The sequence below is a fragment of the Peromyscus eremicus genome, chromosome 7 (assembly GCF_949786415.1).
Source record: "Peromyscus eremicus chromosome 7, PerEre_H2_v1, whole genome shotgun sequence".
Lineage (NCBI taxonomy): Eukaryota > Metazoa > Chordata > Mammalia > Rodentia > Cricetidae > Peromyscus > Peromyscus eremicus.
Window position 1 is genome coordinate 53839503 of NC_081422.1, and position 20331 is coordinate 53859833.

Sequence of the window (20331 nt, forward strand, 5' to 3'; positions counted from 1 at the left end):
TTTTTTTAAAGGAGAGTGGGGATAATACTTAAAATTTAAAAATAATTATGATGGTCATACAAGAATAGGAATATAGCAAAATCCACATTAAATAGTGTGCTAGGATAGTTATGAAAGCACTATTTCAACAAGATGGTATTTTTAAATGTTTTTCAGGAGTGTTTTTCTTTTCTTTTTCTTTCTTTTTCCCCCTTTCTTTTTGGTTTTTCAAAACAGGGTTTCTCTATGTAGCCCTGGCTGGCCTCGAACTCAGATCTGCCCACCTTCCTCCCAAGTGCTGGGTTAAAGGCATGTGCAACTTTAAATGTTTTTCAAATATATACAGGACTTCATGGAATTTCATAGAATGTAGTCATTTAAAAATAAAATTTTTTAGTAAACTGAGGAATTTATTTTGAACCAGGTATAGTGGCAGATATCTATAATCTAGGACTTAGTAGTAAAGGCAGGAGGATCAAAAGTTCAGTACCAGCTAGACATGGTGGTGCACACCCTTAATTCCAGGGAAGCAGAGGCAGGTGGGTCCCTGCAAGTTGGAGGCCAGTCTGGTCTACAGGGCTGCTAGGGATATGCTGAAAAACCCTGTCTCCAATAAAAATAAAAATAAAAAAATATATATATAAAAGAATTCAAGACCAGCCTTGACTATACAGGATACAGCTCAATGTTCAAACACTTGCCTAAAAGCATGAGACTCCAGGATTAATTCCCATAACTATAAAATAAATAAATAAATAGTTAACAACAATAAGCCCATATGGCAGTACATGCTTACAGTTCCAGCAATATGAGGCTGAGGGCAAGAGAATCCAAGAGGTTTGGACAGCCCAAGTCACACAGAACAATAAAAGACTACTAATACATTTTGTTCTTATCTTCACCTGCAATGTTTTGAAAGACTAATAACTTAGAGGTGATGGCTGAATCAAGTACAGTGTATCTGTAACTTGTTTTGCTTTCAGAACATTTTACAGGGCTGGGAAGGTTCAGTGGCAGTTTCTACTTTGTCTGATGTCCTAGGTTAGATTCTCTAGCACTGCCAAATAAATACTAAAACATCAACAACAAAAAAGCAAGCTTACGCTGGGCAGTTGTGCCGTACTAAAACATCAACAACAAAAAAGCAAGCTTACGCTGGGCAGTTGTGCCGCACACCTTTAATCCCAGCACTCGGGAGGCAGAGCCAGGCTCTTTGAGTTCGAGGCCAGCCTGGAAAACACACACGCGCACGCGCACGCGCACGCACACAGTAAAAAAAAAAAAACACCCACACAAACCTTCAAAGAATTTTTAAAAATATTCTATTTTAAAAATAAAATCAACTACTTCATTTTTCACATGTTAGATTGATAAAGCTGTGTTGACATGGATGTGAGACTTTTTAAACAATGCTTATTAATAGTTATGTTTACAAGTGGCATGTGCCTGTACTTCGAGTTGCGTGGGGGACTGAAGCAAACAACCCATTTCACTTACAAGGGGTTTGAGCTATCCTATGAGGGGACTGCCCTGAGCGCCAGCAATGGAGAAGCACCTGTGAGTAGTTACTGCACTTCAGTCTGAGCAGCACTGTGAGACGGGATCATTTTTAAAAGAGGACAAATTCTTTTGTAGTACGTGTTTATGTAGAAAAATTAATCCCCTTGTTTATGCCCCTATTCTGTCTTTACTTTACTTAGCAACAGCTGTTGTTTTCATTTCTGAGGTGTACTTACAGAGACATTCTAATGTACACATACGGTATGAGAATCTCATGCTCTCCTTGGTACTGTTACTTTTGTTGTTTCGGTTTTTAATTTCTGCTGGGGCTCCATAATGGTAAATCCATTTACCTTTTCCCTGTTGTTTACATATTTCTATTATTTTTAATCATTGTGTATATGTGAGGGAATGAAGGATACACACATGTATGTTGTAGGTGGCCAAGGAGACCAGTGTTGTTGAATCTTCCTGGAGCCTGAGCCACAGCTATCCAATGTGGGTGCTGGGAAATGAACTCAGGTCCTCTGCAAGAGGAAGAAGTGTTCTGGCCCCATGGTTTACCTCCTTTTAAAGCACCATTTCTTTACTACTAATGGTCACACAAGACTTCTCCTACCACTTTGTCACAGTGACTGTAATACACTTTGTAACCATGTGACTTTTTAGAGGGGAATACGTAGAAGATCACAGGTATACAAGGACAATTCGACAATTATTATCAGGTACTCTTGGAAGAAGTGGGAGCAGTTCCTACTGGGTAAGAAGAGTATACAGTTTCTTCCACCCATGTCAGAGCTTTCACAGATTCAACTGTAAAAAACAAAGTAAATGATTTGGTCCTTAAAATATATCTTTGTAATTTCTTTGAGTTTTTGTTTGCTTTGCTTTTTGAGACATAGTTTCTTTGTGTATCCCTGAACTCAGCCCTCCATTTGCCTCTGCCTCCCAGAGAGCTGGGATTAAAGGTGTGTGCCATCACACCTGACTGTTGATTGAGAAATTTTTACAAAGTAATTTTTTAAATCATATTTACTCTTACCCTCCTACCTCCTCCCAGATCCATATCCCTCGAATAAATTTAACTTCATTTTTTAAAATTAAGAATGAAGTTTCAACTTTGCACGGGGGTGGGGAGTGGGGGGTGGAATATGTCCAATTCTGCCATTTTCTTTACATAGTTTGCTAATTTCTCACTAGGTTGCCACACACCCAAAGACTTACAGGACCTTTTGTTTTTTTTTTACTATAATTGGCCTTTAAAATTATGGAAAATGTTTCAAAACATTTTCTGAATCAAAAAAGTTTTGATTCAGAGTGTTCATTGTATAGCTCTACAGAAACACTTTACTATACATGGTAAAAAGCCATCAGTCTTTAAATGTATGGCTTCGAAATTAAGCAAATTTGAGTCTGTTTTCACCTCTATATTGTTTCAACACTAAATCCTGCATAATCTACCTTCTCTACATCACATTAACTACTAAAGTATATTCTGTTCCGCTATTGTCTCTCCCCCACAAGACAGGTTTCTCTGTGTAGTTTTGGTGCCTGTCCTGGATCTTGCTCTGTAGATTTGCCTGCCTCTGCCTCCTGAGTGCTGGGATTAAAGGCATGCAACACTGCCACCCTGCTCATGATCTTCTTAATTAGCCTTTCAAGTTCTGAGTCTGTTCAAGCATACGCCTGATTCCCTGGTCCTTACTTAACTCATGAAACCTGACTATTAATTAAACTTACCCTTGTTTATGCTGGAAATAAATCCAAACAAAAGAGCATTAATAACTAATATAGTATCATCTATAACAGAAAACGATCTTAAAGGATCTAAAGAAGGTTTAATTTCTCTCTAACATTTTATTTTACATACATAGCAAGTAATATTTTTTTAAAAATGGGGGGGGGCCGGTAGGGGGCGCTTAGACAGACCTGGAACTCACTATGTAAATAAGACTGGCTTCAAACTCAAGAGATCTGCCTGCCTCTGCCTTCTAAGCACTAGGATTAAAGGTATGTGCCATCACATCCAGATAATAGCAGATTCTTAAAGTTCAGTAAGAATTGTCTTTCTGGGAGAGTAAACCGTAATCACACTATGTATATGAAAAAAACTATTTTCAATTAAAAAAAAAATCATCTTTCCTCCATCAGAAATTGCCAATATAATCTAAAAAAAATAAATAAATAAAGGCATTTTGTCTAGACAAAGAGAATAATACAGGAACCCATCAGTTCTCTCAAGAGTTTAATGGGATGGTTAAGAAGGAAAATAGACTGGAGAGATGGGTCTGAAGTTAAGAATACAATCGCTTCCCAGCACCCATGTCAAGCAGCTCACCACTGCCTCAACTACAGCTCTAGGGGATGTAACATACCCTCCTGGCCTCTGTGAACACTGCACTCATGTGCACAACCTGCTCCACCTATACATATAATCAAAAATAAACTGGGCAGTGGTGGTGCACACCTTTAGTCCCAGCACTCAGGAGGCAGAGACAGGCGAATCTCTCTGGGTTTGAGGCCAGGCTGGTTTACAGTGCTAGTTCTAGGGCAGCCAAGGCTGTTACATAGTGAAACCCTGCCTCAAAAACAAACAAACAAACAAATCTACAACTTCTTTAGAAAGTAATGGAGGAGTAGACCTAGACTGGATACTTTCAAGTAGTGTTGGTGCTTAATGCCAAAAGCACCAAGATTCTAAATGGGAGATTCAACATGGGAATGGGGTTCTATTTAACAAATTCTAAGTCTTTTTGTTTGTTTGTTTGTTTGTTTTTGTTTTTCGAGACAAGGTTTCTATGTGTAGCCTTGGCTGTCATGGACATAGCTCTGTAGACAACTCACAGATATCCACCTGCCTCTGCCTCCCAAGTGCTATGATTAAAAGCATGTGCAATCACTGCCAGCTAAATCTTAAAGAATACAAATTACTTCATAAAAGTGAACTATTCTAGCACATATTACATTTTTTTAGTAAAATGATAGATTAAAAAAAAAGCCAAGCGTGGTGGAATATGCCTATAGTCACAGCATTTTGGAGGGTCACAGGCACTTCACCTACATTTTAAGCTATTTGAATTCAAAGTAAGTAAGCGTAGTCAAGATCTTAAAATTCCTGAGTTAGGTGCCAACAAACTGGTGCTGTTGTGAAGTTACACAGTGCTCAATCCAAAATCTTAGTTCAAAGAGAGACCTTCTCTTCCAGATACTTAGCTCCAAAGTACTATGGAAAGGAAGCTATCAGAAACATTTATTTAGGTCAAGTGTGTGATCTCGTGCTCAGGAGACTGAAGCAGGAAGATCATGAGTTTAAGGCCAACCCTACAGAGTAAAACCTTGTCTCTGAAAATGAAAATAGAACAAAAAACCCTTACACACACACACACACACACACACACACACACACACACACCATTTATTTAATAGCCTTTATTCATGTGACACTGTATAATAGTAGTGAAATTGTTTTCTAGGAAGCTAAAGTATTTGTATAAATAAGAGGAAACTGCAAATGTCCAACAGAGTAGTTCAAAAACATCCCTCAACACATTAATAAGGTTCCATGAAGGGTTTCAGGTGACACTGCTAAAAATGAACAGAAACCATCATCTGTATATTCTCATCTAGAAATGATGAGAAAAGAACTGTGTTTGGATTATACTGTTCCTAACATTAGCAGTTTCCACTCATAACTCTTTAACCACACAACTTAAGAGTAACTCTCCTAGGTCACTAGTAAACTTTAACCCCTTAACTCCAGGTTCTTTCCTTCAGTTCTTAGCACCTCTACCTTCTTTTCTTCTACCTGACTTTCTTATCACAGCCTGAGTTATCAATTGCTATGGATGTGCTAGATCCATAAATGAACTGTGTCTGTTGTCGTTTAGATCTTAAATGTCCTCTAAAGCCTTTATATTTGTGAGGTACTCGGAAGTTATAGAACCTTTAGGAGTACGACTTACTTTAGTTAGAAGTTTAGTCAAGTAACTATAAATGTAGAATGTCCCTGTGAAAGGAAGTTGAGAGGCTTGGCTTTACTCTCCCAGGGACCGCATCATCAAGTCTGTTTTTCCCACAGGCCCTAAAGCAACAAGACCAAGAACTGAAGCCTTGAAAACATGAGCCAAAACAAATCGTTTCTCCTCAGGTTGATTATCTCAGGTATTCTGTCACAACAATAGAAAGTGAACTTGCATGTACTGCAGTCTAATGTGGCCATGTGGGTGTCAAGTTCACAAGGGGTGTTAATCTTCATTATCAATCTGACTGCATTTAGTATCTTTAGGAGGCACATCTCTAGTGTTTGCTTATGAGAGTGTTTCCAAAAAGAATTAAGCAAGGAGAAAGACCCACCCTGAAGCAGGTGGGACACCATTCCTCTGCCTGGGGACTCACAATGATTAAAAGGGGGAAAGGAGAAAGTCAACAATCTGTTTCCTGGCTGTAGAGACAATATAACCAAATGTCTAACATTCCATCCCTACAACCATGCCTTCCCTGCTATAATATACTGTATCCTCTAACCACAAGCAAAAGTAAGTCCACACTCCCTTGAAGCTGTTTCCTGCTAGGTACATGGTCACAGTAACAAGAAAAGTAACCGAGCTGAGGCGATGGTGCAGGGGTAAGGGCTCTTGCTGCCAAGACCGACGGAACCCACATGCCAGAAGGTGAGAAGCAATTCCCACAAGCTGTCCTCTGATCTCCACACACATGACCACTCACATACAGAGTAAAATAAATAAATGTAAAATTCAAAACAGATTAAGAAAAATACTACCCAGGTTCCTCCAACACGGTACTATAGTATAATTTATCTGCTATCTCAAAGTACCTATTTCTTTCTGAATGCTCTATGAATCTGACCAGCTAGCCTGTAAGTTCTATGAAGACAAAGTCTGTTTATTCTCCATTATGTCCTTAAAATTTAGAATACTTCCTGCTATGTTAAATTAATCATTTAACTTCTCCATCATCTGCTGCATACAAAGCCAAAATATACACTACAAACGCTTGGTCAAGTTTCTGTTAAGACTTTTGGACAATATCAGGGGCACTGAAAATATAACTGATATTGGTAAAAACTAGCTCCAAGATTAAAGATTTCAATGAAGGAAAAACTGGCTATACTGAAGCAGAAGAAAAAGGCAGAAGAAGAAAGCCATTTATACACTGGGACAAATTATTTGGATCTTAGTACTAGCTTACAGAGACCTTTGAAACTGTAATCATGGTGTAAATCTTAATTGGCAAAAAATATCTATTCAAGAAAATAAAGGTATTAAAACCTGAGTTTAATGTATTTCAAAAGTCAGTGATTGTACAAATATATTGGGATTATGATTTAAGGAAAGGGAAGTGATACAGCTAACAGGCTGTAGAGATCTGAAGGATATCCAAGCCAGCTCATTCAAGAAAGATAAAACTCCACCCTAAGTGAAACTGATGGATCAGTTCCAAAGCAAAACACTGGTTTAAGGCACAACTAGGACTTGAGAACTCAGAAACGTAGTTTCACACTTTAACTACCAAAGTAGGTCATGGATCATTCTTTTTCTCTAACTTTAAAGAAAACTTGATCATTTGAACAAGTTAGCACCTTTCAATAAACTCCTTTAGAGAGAAATATCTAAATTTCTAAGACTAACAATGAAAATCTTCAAGAGTCTAAAATGCTGTTGAGAAACACCTAATAACTATGCAACTATAAAAAAGAACTGTTTATCTATTAAAGCAAAAAAAATTAGCAAGATGGTTCTAATTATTATAGAGTTAAACACTTTCTCATCTATAAAAATATCTTGAAAGTTGAATTCCAAGTAACTGAACATCTTTATGCCACAAAATAACTTTCCAATGGTTACCAATAAGGTAACGTTTTAGTATGAAGACTTCATTTAACCCTGAAATTTATTTACTAAATGCTCTAAAGTACACCATTGTAACTCAATAAAACTTTCTGACATTTTTAAAAGAGAAATACCTATTATTTGGTTCTATTCTGTTCTAATTCTGGCCCCATTTGCCATCTTTAAGAATCTGTGTCAGGCTGGGTGTTGGTGGCGCACGCCTTTAATCCCAGCACTCAGGAGGCAGAGCCAGGCTGATCTCTGTGAGTTCCAGGCCAGCCTGGTCTACAGAGCAAGATCCAGGACAGCCAGGGCTGTTACACAGAGAAACCCTGCCTTGAAAAAACAAAACAAACAAACAAAAAGAATCTATGTCAGACTAGATTAATATAAGTGAAGAATATGAAGTCCTGAAAGTACTCTAAAAAATGTATAAGGGTTTTGAATATCTGAAACAATTAATTTTGAATCTATTTTAAGCTGTATAAAAAAGTTTATAAACTGTCAGCCTATTACACAAGTGGTGGTAAAATAAACTCCAGAAAGATTCAGGCATTTAATGATAACTTGGACAGGTCTGAAAAACAAATGGGGCAGGAATGGGAAGAGAACTAGGACTTTCCTCTTCCTTTCCTTATTCTTAATCTACTAATAGGCTACAGATACAGTTAGTTATTGCTCCCAGGCTTCCAGATTGTCCTTTGTTTAAGTAATTAAAGTTGATTAACCCTCTGACATAATGCTAGCCTTAAACTACCAGGTACTCACCGAGTTAGGGTAGTTCAAGTAGCAGATCTGACAAGGCATATCCTGTGCTGATGACCTTGTATTCATCTGGCGCGTTCGAGACTTTTTACTTGGATTAATTACATGACACTCAGCAAAGAGCTTCTCCAGGTTTCCATCAAAGTACCTGCATTATTTAAACAGAAAGGATGAGAGCCCAGCAAATAGCACAGTTAGAGCTCTCAAAAAAAAAAAAAAAAAAAAAACAAAAAAAACTGACTTCCTGTAAGGAAATCAATTAACTAAACTAAAATAAACCAAGAGCAAACCCAGTCTGGTCAAGATAGGAAGAGGGCGTGGCTAAATGACAGCAAACAGAGGGTGTGCATGTGCGGTTGACTTTTGGCTTTTCTTTGTTTCTAAGTAGGCAACATGGGAGGTTAAGTAATTAGCATTTAACACAACTGTGACTAAAACTTTAGGAATAAAAGCTGTGCTACAGCTACAGTTACCTGTGAAGAGTAATGCTATTTTAAAACTAGGCTGTATTTTATACTGATGAAATTTACTTTAGCAATAATTTAAAACTACTTTATAAGAGGTGGTGATTACAACATGTTTCATTGTATACGATGAAGTTGCTTTCTACAAACTCCTCTGAATGATTTCTTTAATTTACTGAGATAAGATGAAACAGTGTTATCTTAAAACAATTATATCAAATAAATTATATGCCCAAATGTGTATCTAAATATATAGTAATTAAACCTAAATGATATCAAAAGTCAGTATGCCAAGTGCTATCTATAGAGCAAATGGTGAACTACCTCATAGATGATAAAGGTAAATGCCAAGGAAAATGTTTCCCAAATGAGGTCCCTGGACCTTGGAATATCTTTCCAGTTTTGTTTTTTCAAGACAGGGCCTTACTACGTACCTCTGGCTGTCCTGGAACTAAAGGCATGTACCACTACACATGCCAAAGTAAAACAAGATGAAAATAAAAAATTTCAATTTGTAAATCAATACAGCCAGCTATATTAGTGAAGAATCTGCTCAATTATGTTTTAGCTTTATCCAAGGTTGTAACTAACTATCATGTTCTTTAAGCATGCAAGCAAGCCCCTTAGAGAGGGGGGGGGGGGAGAGACAGAGAGAGAGAGAGAGAGAGTGTGTGTGTGTGTATGTAGGCCAAAGGTCAATTTTAGTTATCGTTTTGCTTTCTGCCTTGTTTTTTGAGAAAGAATCTCTTACTGAACCTGGAGCTTACCATTTCAGCTGTACAGACTGGACAGCAAGCTTCAGGACTATATCTATCTCTGCCTACCTAGCACTAGGGTTAAAGATATGTATCATCACACCCACTTTTTGTTCTTTATATGTGGGTGCTGAGGATCTGAACTCAGGTATTCATGCTTGCCAGGCACTTTACCCACTGGCCATCTCCTCAACCAAAATTTCCAGAATTTTTTTTAATTCCTTAATATATACAATATATCCTCACGTTTGTTTATGAGGGTGATGGAGGAGAGGTGCTTGTGGAGTCAGTTCTCTCATTCTACCATGTAGGACAGACCTAGGGAAGCTAACTCAGGTCATCAGACTTGGCAGCAAGCACCTTTTATCTGCTGAGTAATCTCACCAATCCAGATTTCCAGTATTGCTAATTAAGGTTTTCTTTAACATTTATGAAAAATATAGAAATAGATGTTTCTACAGAAAAATTACTCATCCAAGAACAAATCGTATTGATTCTTCTAAGATTAATGAGTATCGTTTTAAGAACTTTGACTACAGTGTTCTCAAGAAATATTCAAACCATCAATCAAAATGCCAATATGTTATAAAGGGAACTCATACATTTAAAGTTGTCAGTAATTCACATAAAGTGAATTCACATTATGTGAATTATTGACACATTAAGTAATGTGATTCAGATAATCAGAATAAATCTAGCAAAACCAACCAAAAATGCTTTCTTATAAATTTTATGAGAAACATAAGATCAAATTTTATATAAGAAGCAGAAAGAGAATACCACTAAACATGAATTTTCTAAGACATAAACATTTTGTCCTAAAAAGGAAAATCCATGTTAATAAAAACAACTTTCAGCTATCCTGAATTACTACATAGAATTGGTGGACTCTCCATACTCTAACATTCTAGACAACATTTCATGCATACACAGCCACACAAATATAACTATATTGTACCACTCTCTTGGATATACAGTCTTCATTTCTTCACTAGACAGTATTTAGCAGACATTTGTCAATCAACACATAGCTGCACAATGGTTCAATTTTGCATGTACATACTATAAAACACTGAATAAACCTTATACTGAAGGGCACTTAGACGGTCCACATACATACAATCTAGGTTGAACTCTTGGCCCATCTAACAAGTGTGAAAATGTCAAGATTTGTTTTCCTTTATTAGTAAAGAATCACTCTAAAATACGAAGTTTCTCTAGCCAAGAACAAATTGTCTTTTTCTTTTCTTTCTTTTTTTTTTTTTTTTTTTTTTTTTTTTTTTTTTTTTTTTTTTTTTTTTTTTTTTTTTTTTTTTTTTTTTTTGGTGGTGGTGGTGGTGGGGTACCCAAGACAGGGTTTCTGGTATAGCCTTGGCTTTCCTGGAACTTGCTCTCAGAGATCCATTGCCTCTGACTCCCACACTGTCTTTTTCAAGACTTGATTCCTCTTTTTTTCCCTCTCAGAGGTTTTACTTTCCCCACTTGGCAAGGTCTACAAGTTTTCAGCAAGCTTATTCTCAGATGTAAGGTACTAAATAACTCTTAGTCTAAATTCCTTCACTTTAGGTTGTCTGATTGTTTCGGGTGGAGGGTGGGTTGGTTTTGAGATAAGGTCTCTCTATTACGTATCTCTGGTTGTCCTGGAACTCACTATGTAGACCAGGCTGGCTGGCCTTGAACTCAACAGAGATCAATCCACCAGCCTCTACCTCTGGAATGCTGTGATTAAAGTCATGCATCACTGCAGCCAGCTAAGTATATTTCTTAAAGATTGCATGTAGGAGTTTCTGATACAACCTAGAAGTCAAAAGAATTTTCCAAGTATAGTTGTGTATTCCTGCAACCCCAGCACTTAGGAGGTAGAGGAAGGAAAATCAGGAATTGAAGACCGTCTCTGGCTATGAATCAAATTGGGGACCAGCTTGAGCTACATATAGGAAAGTGACTAGGAACTTAAGAATACACTCACATTTCCAGGAATAGGAGGTCTGGGATTTTATTTTTTCCATTTAAAGTTAAGCTTCATTTACAAGAAATATACAACGTTAAGTGTTTTGTTTCAACACTATTTCTGCCCCACAGATTTTCATTTCTCTTGATTCCCAAATCATGACAGCATTATCTATCTAGCATTGGTCTGTGAGTAGCTCCAATGCTTTAGCTGCCCAAGTTAGTCTGTTTTCACTCTCTTACATACAGAGGCAGAGCTTACAGATGCGAAGTTCCCGCGTGGGATTCTCCTTTTCACGTGACCCAATGCCATTATGGATAAGAGGAAGAGATAGCAAAGCATCCAGGCCAGGGCCTTATAGGTCAGGAGGTTGGCTCCTTTCCTAGGCTAACAAAAAAGATTTTGTTTTAATTTGCATTTATTACATGGTCTGTTTCCTCTTGACTCTACAATGGGTATTTGGAAGAATATTAGAATCTAATTAGGGATGGGAATGTTGTTCAAGCTCAGGTGGTAGCTTATTTGCCCAGCATGCATGAAGCCTGGGGTTCAATCCTCAGCAGTGCATAAACTAAGTAAGTACATAGTCCCAATGCTAGAGAGGTAGAGGCAAGCATATTTCCTTTACATTTATTTATGTTGTGTGTGGGTATGAGAGCTGCCATGGCATTTGTGTGAGGCCAGAGGACAACTTGATGCAATCAATTCTCTCCTTCTTCCATGTTGACCCAAGATGACACTCAGGTGCTCATGCTCTTTAAGCAAGAGCCTACCTGTTGAGCCATCTCACTGATCCATACACAGCTCATTGCTTAATACTATGAAGATGATTTAGCTTATTTGTTTCTATACATATACACGAAAGTCCACAAATTCTACTGTAACATAGGATACACTCTTTAAATGCCTTCCTTACCCCAGTCAAATGGTTGCTTAGATAAGTTAAGAGTAAACGGAACTTCAATCAGCACATAGAAAAAAAATGTAAGCTTAAAAACAGACTTAAAATTGGGCTAAAGTGATGGCTCAGCAGTTAAAGAAACTTGGCTGCTTTTCCAAAGGAACAATGTTTGATTCCTAGCACCCACATGGCAGCTCACATTTACCTATAATTCTAGTCCCAGGGGATCCAATGCCCTGTTCTGATCTCCAAGGACACTGAACACATATGGTACACAGTTGTACATTCACACAGGCAAAATACCCATAGACATAACATAAAATAAAATGAAAAAAATTAAAGATACAAACTCTAGGCACAAAATAAAACATTTTCAGCTGACCTTACAACAAATCAATACCATTCAGAATCAGTGAAAATTCTCTAACTCAGTTTTTTGTTTTTTGTTTTTTGTTTTTTTTTAAACTGTGTCATGCTATGAACCTAGTATCTTTGGCTTCCCGGGCAAGAACTCTATTACCAAGCTATAAACCTCACCAGTTGCTAGATATTCTTTTTGGCTCCTAAAAAAACTTGAATACTAAGAACTTGCTGCTGATATAAACAGTCAATTAATACTATTTTGTGTGTTAATATGTGTGATATATGGTTAACTTATTATTTTTTTGTTGGTATAATCAAATATCCTGACAAAGGCAACTTAGGGGAGAAAATTTTAGCTTATAGTTCCAGAAAGATAAAGTCCATCATGGGAAGAAGACCTGGCAGCAGGCAGGAAAGGGAAAGCAGCAAGATCTGAGGCTGACTGGTTATACTGCTTTCAGATAAAGCAGGAAGCAACAAGTGGGGCTAGGTTTTAAGTCCTCAAGGCTCACCTCCAATGAACTGCTTCTTCCAGCAAGGTTCTACTTCCTAAAGTTCCACAACCTTCCTAAACCAGCTGAGGACCAAGTGTACAATCACGTGAACCCGTAAGGGACATTTTACATTCAAACCACAACAGTGGTAAACAACACACAAACCCTGAAGTCAGTTTTTATATCATATGCAAGTTACTGGACAGAGACACATACAAAGTACATACAGTGCCTGAGCTGAATGTAGCAGCCAACAAGAGCTAGCTATGAACTTACAAAGTACTACAGCAGGTAATACAGTTAATATATATATATAAAACAGTATTTATGAACACATTCCATGAACACAGGCTGGAATTTATTTCCCTTCAACTCACTAAAGTATTGGTCTAATAATCATTTTTAGTGCTATTAATCTGCTCTTCTCCAGAATATGCCATATATTTTTATTTTTTTCAAGTGATCTATATTTTGATACTTTAAAGATTCTCTACATTTTTCAGCTCCATTACAATTATTTTTAAGTTTAAGTTTATGGTTTTTGTTTTTGTTTTTTTAATCTTCCTGCCTCTGCCTCCTGGGTGCTGAGATTACAGGCATACATCACCATACTCGGCTTACTATGTTTTAAAATGTGAATTTCTTTTCACCAGATGTCTTCAAATCTAAAATGCTTTGGACCCAAATTTTCATGATTTTACCAGAAAACAAGACATTTTCATGTAGATCAAAATTTCCATCTTTTAAGGTGTCATCTTAATTGAAAGATTCACACAGATTTAACATGCTGAACTGTTTTTGAGCAAAACAAAAATGAGGCTTAAGACATGGCTCAGTGTTTAAAAGCACTTGCTCTCTTCAGAGGACTGGGGTTTGATTCCCATCACCCACATGGCAGCTCACTACCTTCTGTAATTCCAGTTTCAGGAAATCCGATGCCCTTCTCTGGCTTCTGTAGGCACCAGACACACACACAGGGTACACATACATACATACATACATACATACATACATACATACATACATACATACATACATACACACACACACACATATATACCCAAGCAAATACAAATATACATAAAATAAAAATAAATCTTTTTTAAAAATTGTTTAAAAACTGCTTCAAATGTTACTTCCTGACTATAATCCCAGCACTTGAAAGGTGGGGTTAAGAGGATGGCCATCCAGAGCTACATAGCAATATATCCTGTCTCTAAAAAGGGGGGGGGGGGGTGAGAAGAGAGGTCTACGTGGTAATATACATCTTTAATACCCAATACTTAGAGGGAAGAGGCGGGGATCACTGAGTTTGAAGCCAGCCTGGTCTCTATAACAAGTTCAAGGCTAGCCAGGACTACATAGAGAGCCCATGTCTTAAAAAAAACATTTTCTAGTCCATCTCCTCTCATTTAAGTCTAGAGTAGAGAGTGCAGGCAGTCCACCTATAGAGGGAAAGAAGGCGTTTTATAGCAAGGGGCCTTGCCTGGATTGTCCTAGGAGAGGAGAGGAGAAGGAAGGAGGTAGGGAGGGGAACAGAGGGAGAGAGAAAATAGTATCTTAGAATCAGTCAGAGGCATTTATTTTGCATGGGAATGGATAGATTTGCATATACATTGATACTTTATTAATCTGGAAAACTCTCATCCTGTCTTCAAAGACTATCTCTGGCTCATTCTCTCCTCTTCTTTATTTTTCATCTTTTATTAAATAGTTTCTGATTCTTCTAATACCTTTAACTACCTTTAGTCTTCTCCCATTTGCTGTAAGTTACCATTATTTTACATTTCAGTTACAGAAATTGACTTTTACATCTGAAAGACAGTCTGTACTCATCTTTCCCAGTGACAGTATACTTGATTTAGTCTATGGCAATTCTAGTATTTGAAGCCCCTGGTTTGGCAGGTTTAATTAGAAAACTGAACTGAAGCGGCCAGCAAAAAGGCTCAACAAGTAAGGAAGGGCTCTTGCTACCAAGGCCTTATTTTTACACACACACACACACACACACACACACACACACACACACAATGTAAATAAGCAAACAAATCAAGTGAGGGGGGGCCAACAGTAATTTCAGGAGGTAGTTTGAGGGCTTAAGTTTTCTTTCCCTAGTCAGATTTACATTTGTGGCTGTTAGGGGCATAGAGACATTAGCAATCTGTGACCATCTTAATCCAAGTTTAAACTTTAAATTCTCTAAGCTACTTCAATGACATAAGTCAGTCCTCAGGCTTCACAAGAAGTAGTGTATCAAATTCAACCATACTTCACTGGCCTGGTACTCCTTACCTCCATTCTTAAACTAACTCTTCTGGATTAGTACCACAGACTGGGAGGCTTGGCTTATTTTCTCCAGATTCACAGACTTTCTTGAGCCTTCCCATCCAATTCTATATTATTAACTCTTTTATTATGTTCTAATTTTTAAAAAGCCATTTCAGTATTTCATCTAATCATTCCCATTATCTTTAGGGAAAGAGCTCAAATTACTAGCAGCTTCCATGAATCTCCTATATTTTTCTCTCATGTAAAGCTCTACATTTCTTCTACCTCATCTCTCCTGCCTACTTAACTGTCATTACTCACACTAGGACAATATTTTCCTTTAACCTAGAGTAATATTAAAGCGACTTTCCTTAAAAACTTGCCGGGCAGTGGTGGCGCATGCCTTTAATCCCAGCACTCAGGAGGCAGAGCCAGGCGGATCTCTGTGAGTTCCAGGCCAGCCGGGTCTACAGAGTGAGATTCAGGACAGGCACCAAAACTACACAGAGGAATCCTGTCTCGAATGAATGAATGAATGAATGAATGAATGAATGAATGAATAAAAACTTCCTACCTGACCTGAGTGTGGTGGCTCATGCCTTTATTCCCAGCATTCAGAAGGTAGAGGTGAGTGGACCTCTCTAAGTTCAAGGCCAGCCTGGTCTATATAGTGAGTTCCTGGACAGCCAGGGCTATAAACAAAAACAACTTTCCATTTTTCTTTCTCTTTCTTTAGCCACTGCATATTGTTCAATATGTATTCTAACTTTCATCCCTTGCTTGGTTCTTTTTTCTACCAGAAATGCTTGAATTCTCATGTTTCCCTTTCCTCCCTACCCCAACAAATGCCATTCAACAACAAATGTTTATCTACCCAATCAGATACGGTTGGTGTACTTCCAAACAATGTTAAGTACTGTGAGGAAAGAGACTGCTCTGCTTGTCTCTGAATAACACACCACCTCAACCTGTATTTCAGACATAACTGATATATTTTCAAAAATTATTATAATTCCTGGAGCCTCGAGAAAGATAAAATAGAGACAACAGAAAAGACAAAAGGAAAAACCATCTGTGGGGAATTTTGTTTTGTTTTTATTTTGCATCGGGTAGAACAGGCTGGCCTTGGAGTCTCAATCTTCCTGCCTTAGCCTTTCAAGTAGTGGTATTACAGGCATGTACTATCACACTAGCTAGGAAAAAAATCCCTTCAGATAAGGTAACAAAGAAAACTGCTTCAAGATCATACATCTAGTAAGTGGAGCAACAGAAATTCAATGTTTACACTACAGCGTGATGAGACATCTATTTCCATCCACAACTACCCCAAAACAATTGAACTGAACAAGAAAAAAAAATCGAAATTATAAAAGAATGACAGATGTCACTGCAAAAGCAAGGTTTCTGAAAAACCAAATTCACTTTATATTCAACAATTTATGAAACATATTACAGAAACAGCTAAGAAAAGCTCTATAGTATCAGAGTCACACATAAGCACTAACTTTACACCTAACCTTTTCACTAAATAGGTATTAATATTTCATAACAAAAACACAAAGCCTTTGGAAATACAATTCAGGAAAGGTTGACATCACCCTTAGGAATACTTTCCTTTCATCTACTCCTTAGAAGTAGTAACCTTCAGAACAATTACAATAGAAGTAGTGAGCTTCAGAACAACTACAATAATCCCATTTCAGTCTCTCAAATACAGATTTGTGGCAACAACCCTTGCTCCTTACATTATCAGAAGTCTTATTACATCAAAATTGTGGTGCAATCCATTATTTGTGTTTATGGTCTTGCTTTGAAATAGGTTTCCTAACAAGTTGCCAAGGCTGGTCTCCAACTTCTTGGGGCTTAAGTAATGATATTTTTAGTGTGTACTTTAATATTTTGGTGTTAAATATAATTTTGATGTAAATTACTAGTTAATAACAGCAAGCCAAAAAATTACTTTTCAGTTTACTAAGAATTTTTATTTTTATTAAATGTTGGGCAAATGCACAATTTCACTGTTATAATTATATTGTTTCTCTTCATTAACCTGATAATGTATTAAGTATATATACTAATTTCTCAACAATCTGCTATTGCATTCCTAGGAGAAATTGTAGACCATTAATTTATTCAATTATTTGAATATCTATTAATTCAACAGCTATGTTTTTAATAAACATGATTTCCTTATGCCATCTTTTTATCAAATTTTGATTATTATTTTGACTTCGATTATACTAATGATATCCTATGTTTCTCTATATTCTAAAGTAGTTTTCATTAACAATGAACAATTCCTTAAAGGTTTGTTAGAACTTTCCCATATAATCATCTAATCCATCTGAGGAAGAATATTTCACTCTTATCACATTCTGTGATTTTTAGCTTACTTGTTCTGGGATTAAGCAACTTAAGAAATTTTCAACTCTAAGCTTTTGAAACTAGTGGTAAAAGTAGCACAGAGTATTCATTTGTAACTCTGAAATATTTTCCGATCTAAAATTATGCCTTAATACCCTTCCCCTTTTTTTGAGACAGGGTGTCTCTGTAAGCCCTGGGGGTCCTGGAACTTACTCAGTAGACCAGGCCTGCCTTGAACTGAGAGATCCCCCTACCTTTGCCTCCTGAGTACTGGGATTAAAGGTGTGCACCACTATGCCCCAAGCTATATTTAATGTTTTATTTATGCCTTCTCTTCTTTCTCCATTACATTTGCCAAGTGCTTATTTCTCCCTTTATTAAAATAAACAACAAAACCCACAGTTATTTAAAAGCAGTTGTTGGTTCTTAGCAAAAGGAAACAAGGTAGAGTTCCCATGCCATCCTTCCCCCATTCCTTTAGAAATACAAACTACTATCAAAATCCCACCAGACAATGTTACAGTCAATGAGCCTACATTATCACTCAGAGCTCACAATTTACTGCATGCTAAGAATAGGTTTTATTTTGCAATAAAGGACCAGTCTTCCCATGTGGCTACACTATTTCCCACTCCCACCTGCAGTGAATGGGTGCTACTACTGTTCTATACTCTTCACCTGCAGTAAGTGCAGTAAGTAGTTTGGGGTCCTCACCATTCTAACAAGTAGGTAGTAATATCCCATTGTTTTTTTTAATATATGTGAAACAGCTTTTTTTTCTTTTTTGAGATTGGATTTTATTGTCTATGGGTGTTTTGCCTGTAGTTCTGCCTGTGCACCAATGTGCAGTGTCCACAAAGAACAGAAGATGGAATTGGATCCCCTGGAACTGGAGTTGCAAATGGTTGTGAGCTACCACTTGAATGCTAGGAACTGAACCTGGGTCCTCTGGAAGAGCACCCAATGAATCTTTTTAACCACTATGCTATCTTTCCAGCTCCAAGTAAACCATCTTTAAATATTTTTTTTTGGTGAGGGGATAGAGAGATGGCTCAGAGGTTAACTGAGCTCACCAACTGCTCTTCCAGAGGTCCTGAGTTCAATTCCCAGCATCCACATGGTGGCTCACAACCATCTGTAATGAGATCTGGCGCCCATATACATAATAAATAAATAAATCTTTAAAAAAAAATTTTTTTTTTCCCATCACAGGTGGCTGTTAAAGTTGTCAGCCCCCATTCCATTTCCTTTTCTTTTGGTGTAAGTTTAGTTATAAAGCTCAGTCTGGTCTACAACTCACCATATAACCAGGGCCTTTGACTCTTCATCTTCCTGCTTCAATCTCCCAGCTGTTGAAATTATAGGCATAAGCCAATGATGCCTGGCCTTTTTTTGTTTTGTTTTGTTTTTTGGGGGGTGGGGGGGTGGGAGGGCTCACTATGTAGTCTTGACTGGCCTGAAACTCACTATGTAAACTAGCTGACCTTGAACTGAAGAGATTTCCCTGCCTCCGCCTCCCAAGTGCTGTCCGGAATTAAAGGTGTGTGCCACCATGCTAGCATTTGGTCAGTTTTTTAATCAAGTTGTTTTGCTGCTGAGTTCTAAGAGTTCTTTGTGTTATTTGGGTTACAAGTCCTTTCTTTAAGAGCAAAAATGTTCTCCCCATCTGTGGCTTTGATATTTCCATTTTTAAAATTCACTCTAAGACTTTCTGATTTATATTTTTTTTAATTCATGTCGGCTTTTATCTTAAATATCCTGAGTTTATTTTTCTAACTTGTTTCAAAAGCTTTATACCATTTTTCACCCCATTATCCTTTTTATAATAAATAAATACACTTAAAACCGAACATTTCCATGTACTTTTCTCCTTAAACACATCTCCCATCTCTATGTATTCTCAGTTAGTTCCAATTATGTTGGTACACCGAGAGTCAACAGCTGAACATTGTGGCTCTCCTTGGTAATCTCAACACTGAAGAGGGTGTGGCAGAAGAACTGAGTAAGTCTGAGGACCACCTAAGCTATACACTGAGTTTCTGGACAGTGAAAAACTTTATCCAAAAAAAAAAAGGTTTTAAAAAGGACTGCACTCCCCACCCCACCCCCCAAAAAATCCCACAAGAATATTTAATATTCCCTAAGAGGGATAAGGGAACTAATAGTTCCCACAAAACTGAATAATATTATAAAAAGAATAGGTCAAGGTGATGAAGGGTTGGCACTCAAGACACTAAAGAGCAGAAAAGATAAAGAAAAATACCTCAATTTAAAAATAATGTTCGGATGTAGTGGGACACACCTGTTACCCCACCACTCAGGAGGATCCTTACAAATTCCAGCCCAGCCTGGACACATAGCAAGTTGAGGCCAGCCAGGCCAGCTAGGAATATATTCAGTGACAATCCATCTTTGGGGGCTGAGGGAGCAGCCAAAGATGGTGATGCATACCTGTAATACCAGCACTCAGGAGGTGTAGAAAGGAGCTCAAGATCAGAATGGGCTACATGAGAACACAGTGAGATGGTTCAGCAGATTAAGATGCTTGCTGCCACATATGATGAAAAGACTTAAATCCCCAGGACTCACAAGATAAGAAGAGAAAAATCAACTACACACACACACACACACACACACACACACACACACACACACACACACACAATTGCCGCCAGAAA

At 37.5% G+C, this 20331-nt stretch overlaps 1 protein-coding gene across 1 annotated transcript in view; it reads right to left on the reverse strand.

Moving 5' to 3' along the window:
* Arih1 (ariadne RBR E3 ubiquitin protein ligase 1) overlaps window positions 1–20331 on the reverse strand; it is a 93775-nt gene that overhangs the window by 37548 nt on the left and 35896 nt on the right. The window contains exon 3 of the mRNA XM_059268002.1: window positions 8097–8241. Coding sequence (XP_059123985.1) covers window positions 8097–8241 — 145 coding nt within the window. The remainder of the gene's footprint in view (window positions 1–8096; window positions 8242–20331) is intronic.